The sequence below is a fragment of the Ailuropoda melanoleuca genome, chromosome 8 (genome assembly GCF_002007445.2).
Source record: "Ailuropoda melanoleuca isolate Jingjing chromosome 8, ASM200744v2, whole genome shotgun sequence".
In the NCBI taxonomy this organism is placed as follows: domain Eukaryota; kingdom Metazoa; phylum Chordata; class Mammalia; order Carnivora; family Ursidae; genus Ailuropoda; species Ailuropoda melanoleuca.
The window spans coordinates 36,863,049-36,874,470 of NC_048225.1; the positions used below are offsets into that span (position 1 = coordinate 36,863,049).

Here is an 11,422-nt window from a genome sequence, read left to right on the forward strand (position 1 = left end):
TTGAGCAAGGAGCCCGACAAGGAACTCAATCTCAGGACCCTGGGATCATGACCCAAGCCGAAGGCAGTTGCTTAACTGACTGAGCCACCAAGGCGTCCTGATATCATACTGTTTTAATTACTGTAGTTTTGTAGTATATCTTGAAATCTGGGATTGTGATACCGTCCACTTTGCTCTGCTTTCTAGAGAGTGCTTTGGCTATTCAGGGTCTTTTGTAGTTCCATATAAATCTGAGGATTATTTGTTCTAGTTCTGTGAAAAATGCTATTGGCATTTTGGTAGGGATTGCATTGAATCTGCAGATTGCTTTGGGTAATATGGACATTTTAATGCTATTAACTCTTTCCATCCATGGTATATCTTTCCATTTGTGTCATCCTCAATTTCCTTCATCAAGGTCTGATAGTTTTGAAAGTAGAGGCCTTTCACCTCCTTGGTTAAATTTATTCGTAGGTATTTTTTTTTTCAAAGATTTTATTTTTTATTTATTCGACAGAGATAGAGACAGCCAGCGAAAGAGGGAACACAAGCAGGGGGAGTGGGAGAGGAAGAAGCAGGCTCATAGCTGAAGAGCCTGATGTGGGGCTCGATCCCATAACGCCGGGATCACGCCCTGAGCCGAAGGCAGACGCCTAACTGCTGTGCCACCCAGGCGCCCCTATTCGTAGGTATTTTATTTTCATTGGTGCTGCTGTAAATGGAGTTGTTTTCCGAATTTCTCTGTCTGCTACGTCATTATTAGCGTACAGACATGCAACAGGTTTGTATGTTAATTTCGTGTTCTGCAACTTCACTGAATTTTTAGTTCAAACAGTTTTTGGTGGCGTCTTCAGGATTTTCTATATATACCATCATGTCATCTGCAAAGAGTGATCCTTTTTACGTCCTTACCAGTATGGATCCTTTTAATTCTTGGCCTTGTCTGCTTGCTGTAGCTAGGACTGCCAGTACTGTGTTGAATCGGGGTGGTGAGCGTGGATATGCTTGTCTTGCTCCTGATCTTAGAGGAGACACTTTCAGTTTTTCACCACTGAGGATGCTGTAGCTGTGGATAGTACGTGCGGCCTTTATCATGTTGAGGTATGTTCCCTCTAACCCCACTTTGTTGAGGTTTTCATCCTGAACGCATGTTGTACTCTGTCTAATGCTTTTCCTGCATCTATTGAGGTAATCATGGTTTTTATCCTTCCTCTTGTTAATGTGGTATCACCTTGAATGGTTTGCACATATTGAACCACCCTTGCATCCTTGGATTAACCCCACTTGATTGTGGTGAATGACTTTTTGGCTGTATAGTTGAGTTTTGTTTGCTAATATTTTGTTGAGGATTTTTGCATCTGTGTTCATCAGAGATATTGGCCTTAGTTTTCTTTTCTTTTCTTTCTTCCCTTTCTTTCTTTCTTTCTTTCTTTCTTTCTTTCTTTCTTTCTTTCTTTCTTTCTTTCTTTTTTTGGTAGTGTCTTTGGTTTTGGTAATGCTGGCCTCATAGAGTGAATTTAGGGTTTAGGGTAATGCTGGGCTCATAAAGTGAATTTAGAAAGTTTTCCTTCCTCTTTTATTTTTGGAATAGTTTGAGAAGAATAGGTACTAAATCTTCTTTAAATGTGTTGTAGAATTCACCTGTGATGCCATCTGGCTCTGGACTTTGTTTTTTATGAGTTTTTTTTATTACCAATTAAATTTTATTACTAGTAATTGGCCAGTTCAGATTTTCCATTTCTTCCTGATTTGTGGAAGAGTGTAGGTTTCCAGGAATTTATCCACTTCTAGGTTGTCCAATTTGTTGGCATGTAAATTTCGTAATATTCTCTTGTAATTCTTTGTATTTCTGCGGTGTTGGTTGTTATTGCTACTTCATTTCTGATTTCATTAATAGAGGCCTCTCTCTTTTGTTTTGTTTTGTTTGCTTGTTTTTGGTTTTGTTTTTTTCCTTTTTTTTTTTCCTTAGTCTGGCTGAAGGTTTATCCATTTCGTTTATTGTTTCATAGTATCAGCTCTTGGTTTCATTTATCTTTTCTACTGTTTTTTTCAGTCTCTTTATTTCTGCTCTAGTCCTTATTGTCTTCCTTCTACTAGCTTTGGGCTTTGTTCTTCTTTTTGTCATTCCTTTACGTGTATGGTTAGATTGTTTATTGGAGCCTTTTCTTGTTTCTTGAGGTTGGCCTATATTGCTATAAACTTCCCACTTAGAACTGCTTTGGCTGTGTCCCAAATTTTAGATTGTTGTGTTTTCATTTTTATTGCTCTCTATTTTTTTTTATTTCCTCTTCGATTTCTTCACTGGGGTCTTTTACCTTCCTGATTAAGTTTATTGCTAGGTACTTTATTCTTTTTAGTGCAGTTATAAATGGAATGTGTTCTCAATTTCTGTTTGTGTTGCTTCATTATAGTATATAGAAACACAGCCAGTTTCTATATGTTATGTATTCTGCAGCTTTACTGAATTCATTTATTATTTATAATATTTTGGTGGTGTCTTTCGGGAAAAACACAGGGCTTTGAATCAGACAGAACTGCATTTAAGTCCCATCTTCTCCATTTCCTAGCTACACCGGCATGTTGCTGACTTATGTAAAACATTAGGGAAGGACGGGTAAGTACAATATGTTATAGTAACTGGCACACAAAGTCTTGACTGAATCATAGTTCTCCTTCTTCTATGGGTGTTCCGTTTTAGAGGTGCTAATTTTTCAGACCACTTGAGCAGCAACATTTCTACCAGGAAATCTCGCCCTTCTTGTTGTTATAAATATTTTGTCATTCACTTATTCATTCACTCAGCAAACACCTATTGACCAATCATTATGTGTCAGGGATTGTGTTAGGGGACAAAGAGATGAAGAAAATACATAACTCCTGCCCTCTAAGGGCTGACCTGGAATTTGACCTCTGTTTTCTTCCTGAGAAAAAGAGTAAAGGTGGCAAAACGTTCATAACAAGTGAATTAAGGAGAGGGTACCTATTAGTTGTACTTTCCTTTCAACTTTTCTCTGAATTTAACATGTTTTAAAATAGAGTTGAGAGAAAATGTATTTCTGTTACTTGGCCATTGTAACTCTTGAAAACCATTACCATGTCCCAAGTTTTCAGCATGATGTTTATCAGATTATTTCCAGTCACCTAGCCAATAGCTTTAGGAGAGGAGCACTAATGGAATGTGCTGGGGGTGAGGAAACAACAGTGAGAAATGCCTGGAAGAGTAGCTGGTGTGGTTACCTGGAGCCACATGGCAGGGGCATGGGGCAACTGGGCCCTCAAAGATTGAGGGGGCCAAACAGGAAGTGGAGGTGCAAACCGAGGGCTGGGCTCCAAGCTTCAGTCCTGCCCTGTTCATTATCCAGTCTCCAGCCAACTCTGACCAGTCCTCTTAGGGTGTGGGGGCATTTGTCACATTCTGTGCTGTCCACCGCCAACCACTGACTGTTGATTCGAGCTGAGAGGTTACATATATGAGCTTTGGAGCAAGCAGCCCTGTGTGACTCTCAGCCTTGCAGAATGAACTTTGACCAGCTCATTAGTCCTGTTGACAACGAGGCTTGCTCTGTGCTTGATGGAATTGCAGTAGGTTGTGCGTGAGACCTTGATGAGACGGTGTGTGTAAAGTGGTTGGCGCGGAGCCTGTGTGTGGTACCTACTTACTACGTGTACAACGGCCTCTACACCGAACCGTAGCAACGGCGCTGCACACATCTGCACGCTCACGCACGATCCTCTGCTTGATGCCCCTGCCTCACCCCCACCTAGTTCGTCAGCATGTTTTGTCCTCCCTGCTTCCGAATACATGGCCCACATCAGACCACCATTCACACTCTGCGAGGCTACTCCTCCATCTTTCCTCTGTCCCCTGTAGCCACCACCTGACTGCTCTTCCTGCTTTGGCTCTTGTCCCCTCACCCCCAGAATGTTCTCCACGGCAGACATTCTCAAGCTTAATGGGGAATGTCACCTCCCGCCTAAGCCCCCCCATGCTCCCATCAGCCTTGAATAAAACCCCACCGCTACCCCTCATGGCACGGCCCGTGTCCTGCCAGCTCTGCAGCCTCACTTTGTCTCTCGGCCTTGCTCACTGCATTCTAGCACGCTGGCCTTCTTTCTGTCCCTCAGACATACCAGCACTCGCCCTCACCTCCGCCTTTGTGTTTGCTCCCTCTGCCCGAGGTGCTCCTCCCATGAGTCTCTGCACACGCTGCCTGTCCTTCAGGTCTCCGTTCGAATGTCATTTCCTCCATGAAGTCTTCCCTGACCATTCTCTCTAATGCCTCATGCCATCTCCGCCCCCACCGGTCACGAGTGCCCTGTTGTATTGTCTTTAAAACGCTTGTCATTATCTAAAATGATCGCATTTATTTCACCTTTATGTGTCTGCCTTATAGAATGGAGCCTCCACGGAGGTTCACTGTTCATCCAGGACACAAGAATCTTGTGTCTTGTTCACGGTCTTAGACCATAACAAAATACCACACACCGAGGGGCTTAAGCACCAGAAATTTATTTTCTCGCAGTTCCAGAGGCTGGAAAGTCCTAGATCAAGGTTCTAGCACCGTTGAGTTTCTGGTGAGCGCTCTTCCTGGCTTGTAGACAGCCGCACTCTCTCTACAGCCTCTCGGAGTATTTTCTCTTATTCCCCTCTTGCATTCCTGTGGAGAGATAATGAGAGACAGAACTCTCTGGTGTCTCGTCTTATAAAGACACTAATCCTGTTGGATCAGGGCCCCATCCTCATGACCTCATTTAACCTCTATTACCTCCTTGGAGGCTGCATCTTCAAATACAGTCACGCTGGAGATTGGGGCTTCAACACGGGAATTTCAGGGTGGGGGGCGGGGACACAAATATTCAGTCTGTAACATTCACCGCTATGGCGCCCGCACCAGAACCTAGAAGACAGCCTGGCACGTAACAGGTGCTCAGTAAATATTTGCTAAATAAATTAACAAATCATGGCACTTCACTGCCCTGTAAGTTCACATATAAGTTGCCCCCCATCTGGCACTCCATCCCGCAGGTCAGGGCGTGTCACTGTACATCCCCCAGTCCGCCATCAATGCCACAGTGGAGGAAGACATCCTGCTGTCGGTGGAGTACTCCTGCCATGGCGTCCCCACCATCGAGTGGAAGTATACGTCCAACTGGGGGGCGCAGAAGATCGTGGAGTGGAAGCCAGGGACTCAGGCCAACGTCTCCCAAAGCCACAAGGACAGACTCTGCACCTTTGACAACGGCTCCATCCAGCTCTTCAGCGTGGGCGTGAGGGATTCCGGCTACTACGTCATCACGGTGACGGAGCGCCTGGGGAGCAGCCAGTTTGGCACCATCGTGCTGCATGTGTCGGGTAAGACGGGGCCCCGGGCACCGCTCTGAACTGCCCGCGTGTGGGGGAGCGACTTCGTGATACTTAAGAGACCTTCTCTCCCCCTTGCCCGGCCCCGTAGAGATCCTCTATGAAGACCTCCACTTCGTCGCTGTCCTCCTGGCGTTTCTCGCTGCTGTGGCCGCGCTGCTGATCAGCCTCATGTGGGTCTGTAATAAGTGTGCGTACAAGTTCCAGAGGAAGAGAAGACACAAGCTCAAAGGTCATTCTCTGGGCCCCGTGATCGTCCCCTCACGCTTCCACGGCCGGGGGTGGTGCGTTAGTCTGGTCTCCCCAAGAAACCCCCCGTGGCTGACGGGCTCGCCTTTTGCTTTGCAGAGAGCGCCACTGAGGACATTGAGCTGCAAGACGTCGAGTGTTAGCCAGGGCCGCCCCCGTTACATTCCTACCTCAAGAGGAAAATGCCCTTCTTCCAACGAGAGGAGCAAACCCGGCCTTGGCCACCCAGTCCCGAAGGCACTGCGGATGTGAACAACATCGACTGCGTGGCGTCGAGGGCCCTGGATTGGACAGTCAGCTTCTAGCGCTCGCAAGGAGTTCGAGGCGGCCTGGCTGCTTGCTCCCCACGCTCCGGGCCGAGGCCAGAGCGTGTCCAGACTGACTGTGCCGCCAGCCCCAGGCGAGCGCTCGCGCTCTTTCCCGCCCAGCTTGTCCCTCCCACCTCTGCCGTGGCAGCTGCCGTGAGAAGCTCCACGCTCCTCCTGCCGCGCAGGGGTGGAGGCGGCGAGGCTGCTGGGGGCCCTGGTGGGGTGCTCGGGGCGGGAGCGGGCCCTGGGCCGGAAGCTTTAGGGAAAGGAGACTCACTCGTGCCTGAGGGACCAGCACTGGACACAGGAAGAGAGAGAAGATTGCCTTTGTCTTCCTGTCTTGCTCCAGCATTAACTGGATTTCCCCTCCTATGGCCCCAGCTTAGCTAGTGGGAGGAACCCACATGGTCATCGCCACTGTGGGCAGCAGCTGGTGTCCACATGGCTTCCTGACAAGTGGGTGATGCTACCTGTGTGAAAGCGAGCCGCCCGGGGGTGGTGTGACCAGAACATGAGCTGAGGCCTGGATATCTGCCCCTCAGTCACCAACACCTTGTCTCCAGTCAGGCCCCTGCGCTCTCCCAAGTGGGCTTAGGAACGCTCGGCGCTCACCTCCCGCACAGGCAGGGTATCCCGGGAAGCCCACGGTATGCCCAGAGCTCAGCAAACAGTTGAAGGAAAGCATGAGGATTCTTCAAGGATCTGGAAAGCAATAACCGCTCTACGGAGCGCTGCCAAGTGAGAAAAGGCTCTGGGGTCTTGGGGCTCCAGGTGAAATGAGGGACTGGATCACAACTGGTCTTGGCTCTCATTCTCTCAGCTTGTTAGTCACCATGTTTACTTGAAAGTGTCTCCATCCCGCCTTCCATTTGGCAAGCTTTAAAGTAGGCATGAATTTATTTTCCATTCTCCTTTCTCTCTCCAACATTCTTAGCTACAGACCAAAGGCACCCCCAGTTATGGGGGAGGCCGAGGTCAGGAGCTAAGTCCGCAGCCTCCAACTGCAAATTCACCCACACAGACATGAAGGAAAGCTATAACGTTCCCTTCTCTTCCTTAAGTCCCCAGTCTCTACATCTCTTCTACTTGCCATGTGGCAAATCAGAATTTGCCTGAAGAAGTTGGTAAGAGGCCTTTCTCTAAATAATCCAAGATTACAAGAAGAGATCTTCTGGAGTAGTCTGACAGGAGCTCTGTGACCTTCCAGAAGGACTCTAAAGGCACTACTCTTTTCAAAAAGCAAGAGAGCAGATGGTCCACACAACTGATTTGTAGCCGGAGCACCTGCCACAGAGAAGGTTCTCACCCTCGGACCACCTCCTGTACACACGTGTCCTTTCCCCAGGCAGCAGTCCCAGGAGCCAGGACCCCGTGCCACGAGGAAGCAGGGTGGGAGTGTCAGAACAAAGAGGGTCAAGGGTCATCTGATTACCTCTTTCTCCTCTTTCACACAGAAGGCCCATCAGCAGGAAACCGGTTTGGATCTGGGTGGCTGCTGGAGTCTGTGTGTCTTTTACATTCCCTGCTTTCCAGAACTGAACTTTTCAGCTTGTCAGAAGTCAGGGGTGGTCGTCTTCAGAATAGAAGAAGAAAGGGAGGGGCGCCTAGCTGGCTCAGGAGGCAGACCACACTGATTCTTGATCTCAGGGTTAAGTTCGAGCCCCACGTTGGCTGCAGATATTACTTAAAAATGAAAGCTTGAAAAAGCAATGGAAAAGCATACCCAGGGCTAGTCCTCCGTGGGCAAACCCAAATGTAAAATAAACTGCCCCCCAAGACTCATGAATAAGTTAGCCCCCCGGCTTTCCGTTTCTTTATTTTGCACTTTTAAAGCTCCCTCCATCCTGAACATTCTTATGGGAGGTGTTTGATTCCAGAGTCTGAAGGGTTTTTTTTGCCTATTTTACAAAAAAAATTCTATGTTCTAGAGGGTGGCCACTGGAAGTGTTAAGCTATAAGTTATGTTTTAAGCTGTGAAAAAAATTATTTTAAAGAATGAAATAAAGCCTGGAAATAAAGGCCCGGTCCTTCGTGCGAGCCCACTCCTGCCAAGCACTCAGAGGCCCCGGCTGAGGTTTCCATCAGCCGCGGGCATAAGCAAACCCCTTAGGCCCAGCCCCCGGACTGGCACATTTTTTAAATGACAAGGGAATAGTACCATCGATTCTAACAGTAAACATTCTTTAGCAGTCCTGAAAAACAACAACTAATCAGCCTGTCATTCAGCCCTGCGTCTTCCCTTCCCGGAAAACTCATTCGAGGTTTTTGCTTCCAGAATATTAATCATAATTCAATAGAGTCCTTTCTGCTTCTGGAGAGGGCTGAAATAAAGATGCGGTCAGTGTGCCATCTCCATCAACAGCCGGTATGATGCGGGGCAGGGCGTTTAGGCTCTGTCAACAGAACAATAGAACGTGCCCTCAGATTACGATCTAAGAAATTTCAAAGGTATACCCTGTACTTTCTCATTTCCCGGTGTCCTGGGCATGGAAGGAGGGGGGAAGGCCGCAGGGTGGGGGCGCCCACACAGCTCGCCGGGCTCACTCGGGAGCGAGGCAGTGCGGGAGAAGCAGGCAGCCGGGCGTGTGGCCAGGGCTGGAGCGCAGAGACCCGCTCCAAGCCAGAGCCTGCTGTGCAACCCCAGGGCCTGGGGGAGGGGAACCCTCTCTCTCATCGGTTTCCCCTCCCAGCCCAGGTGTGTTGGGCCGCTGGCAGGGAAGCGGGAGGCACCTCTGGTTTAGGGAGCGGAGCCAGCCTTGTGGCTTCTGTCACCGGGTCCGGCCACACACACAACCTCCCTTGGTCGTGGTGCCTTCCAGCCCCTGCGACGTGCTGCTCAGGGGTCGAACTCCAACGCCCTTTAAAAATTGGGTGGGCGTTTTAGCTTGTTTAATTGCAAAAATGAGAAATCCTTCTTTATTATTTTTTTTAAAAGATGTTATTTGAGAGCAAGCGAGCACAAGTGGGGAAGGAGCAGGGAGCCCCACGCAGGACTCAATCTCAGGACCCTAAGATCATCATGACCTGAGCCAAAGCCAGACCCACCCAGCGCCCTGAGAAGTCCTTCTTTAAAATTAAAATGATGCTGGGGCACCTGGGTGGCTCAGTTCAGTTAAGGGTCAGACTCTCAATTTCAGCTCAGGTCATGACCTCAGGGTTGTGGGATCGAGCCCCACAGCAGGCTCTGTGCTCAGTGCAGAGCCTGCTTGTCCCTCTCTGTCCCCCTGCTTGCTCTTTCTCTAGCTCAAATGAATAAATCTTTTTAAAAAAAACATTAAAATTAAAATGCTACTGGAGTCTGTATATAAAGTCAGAAGTCAAGTTCTCCCTCCCCTAGTCCCACTCCTTCTAGACTTAGGCATATATGAACCTGTCTCTGTCTCTGTATACACAATAGTCACACATCACAATAGTCCATCCATGTTCCTTTTAGGCAAATGGGATTCTGTTATACATGTTGTCCTACAATTTGCTTGCTTTCCCTTCATGTTTCTTGGGCATTATTTCGTGTCTCTACCTATTCCTAAACTTCATTTTTCTTGCCTGCACAATGCAATCCCTAGCATAGGTATGTTACAGCTGTTCACTGAAAAATTACTTTTCTTCCAAGTGATATCTATAGAAATACATCTTTCTTTTACAGCCATTGTTCTTTCAGGGCCAACTTATTCCTTCCTCGTGTTAACTAATGCATTCGGCTCTATTCCTAGGAATCCTTCCCTCTTTCAGGACTTCAGAGGCAATGTTTTATCATATTGGTGGGTTTTATGGTAAAGCTTGTCAGAGACCGTTTGGGGAGGGAGAAAGAGCATTGTTCACGTAAAATAAATCTAAAGTCTTGGCTGTAGAGTTGACCTTATAACGTGGACACACGGGTTGGTTGAATTCCTTGGATGCAACAGACCAGTGATTGTGCAGGCGGTTGGCCCTAAAAATGCTAACCGTCTTTTCCTTCAGGTCCCTCATGGTTTGCAAGAATTTTTTTACTAACCAAAATGACTGTATTAAATAATAATTTAATTTCCTGTTTTTAATTAATCAACAATACAAAAGTGCCAATTAGAATTCCTGGTCGGGGCGCCTGGCTGGCTCAGTCAGAGGAGTGTGTCTCTTGATTTCGGGGCCGTGAGTTCGAGCCTCATGTTGGGTTACTACTCATGTTGGGTTACTACTCATGTAGAGGTTACTAAGAAAAATAATGAATCCTTTCAAAAAATTTCTAAAAATACAATTCCTTGTCAAAATGAAATAATCAGGGGTATCACTTTAATTTGATGGTGTTCTAGCAAAGCAATCTGATGGTGAAGTTTTGTTGGCTAAGTGTAGGACTTCCTTTAGGCTTTTTCAAATCCCAGACACAGATCACAGTTCTCTATTGCTGCCTTTTTTTGGGTCCGGGAGGGCTCGGATTGGGAATACTTGTAAAGCGAGTCAAAAGAAAAGCCGTGAATAGATTTAGGTGAAAGAGATTGTGCCGCTGGACTCAGCGGCTTGGTATACTCACTAAATTATCAGGAAGTTTTTCAGATTGTATGTTACTTTTCATTTTAGGATTAATCTTTTTTTTTTTTTGAATCACATAAATACAGCCAAGACTCTAAGAGAAGTGTACATTTTTAACCTCAGAAAGCATTGTTTTGTTTTTTTTTTTAAATATTTTATTTATTCAACAGAGATAGAGACAGCCAACGAGAGAGGGAACACAAGCAGGGGGAGTGGGAGAGGAAGAAGCACTCATAGCGGAGGAGCCTGACGTGGGGCTTGATCCCACAACGCCGGGATCACGCCCTGAGCCGAAGGCAGACGCTTAACCGCTGTGCCACCCAGGCGTCCCAGCATTGGTTTGTTTTAATTGACGTATAATCAACATGCAATGTTATGAGTTTTGAGTGTACAACACTGATTCAGCAGTACTGTACATTACTCAGTGCTCACCCCGATAGGTGCAGCCACCATCTGTCACCATATAATGTCATTACAATATTGACTATATTCCCTATGATATACTTTTAATCTCTGTGACTTATTTTATAACTTGAAGTTTGTACCTCTTAATCCCCTTTATGTCACCCATGCCCCATCCACCTCCCGTCTGGCAACCACTAGCTCTCTGTATTGCAGAGTTCGTTTGTTTGTTCCTTTGTGTTTAGATTCCACATATCCATGAAACCCTATGGTATTTCTCTTCTCTGACTTATTTCATTTAGCATTATACCTTCGGGGTCTGTCTATGTTGTCACAAATGCCAAGTTCTCATTCTTTTTTATGGTGGAATAATATTCCATTGTGTGCGTGTGTGTGTGTACAAAATCACATCTTTATCCATTCATCTATTGTTGGACACTTGGGTTGCCTCCACACCTTGGCTATTGCAAATAGTGCTGCAATAAACACAGGGGTGTATATCTTTTCACTTTGGGTAAATACCCAGCAATGGAATTACTGGATCACATGGTATTTGTTTTTAATTTTTGAGGAGCCTCCATACCGTTTTCCAGAGTGGCTGCACTAGTTTGCATTCCCA

The 11,422-nt window shown here is 46.7% G+C and overlaps 1 protein-coding gene across 1 annotated transcript in view; it reads left to right on the forward strand.

Moving 5' to 3' along the window:
- The window catches only part of VSTM5 (V-set and transmembrane domain containing 5), a 29,572-nt gene extending 21,511 nt beyond the window's left edge, over positions 1 to 8,061 (forward strand). Inside the window, exons 2-4 of the mRNA XM_034666163.1 lie at positions 5,006 to 5,332; positions 5,433 to 5,573; positions 5,690 to 8,061. Of these exons, the coding sequence (XP_034522054.1) occupies positions 5,006 to 5,332; positions 5,433 to 5,573; positions 5,690 to 5,733 (512 nt within the window). The 3' untranslated portion in view covers positions 5,734 to 8,061. The remainder of the gene's footprint in view (positions 1 to 5,005; positions 5,333 to 5,432; positions 5,574 to 5,689) is intronic.
- The last annotated feature ends 3,361 nt before the right edge of the window (positions 8,062 to 11,422 follow it).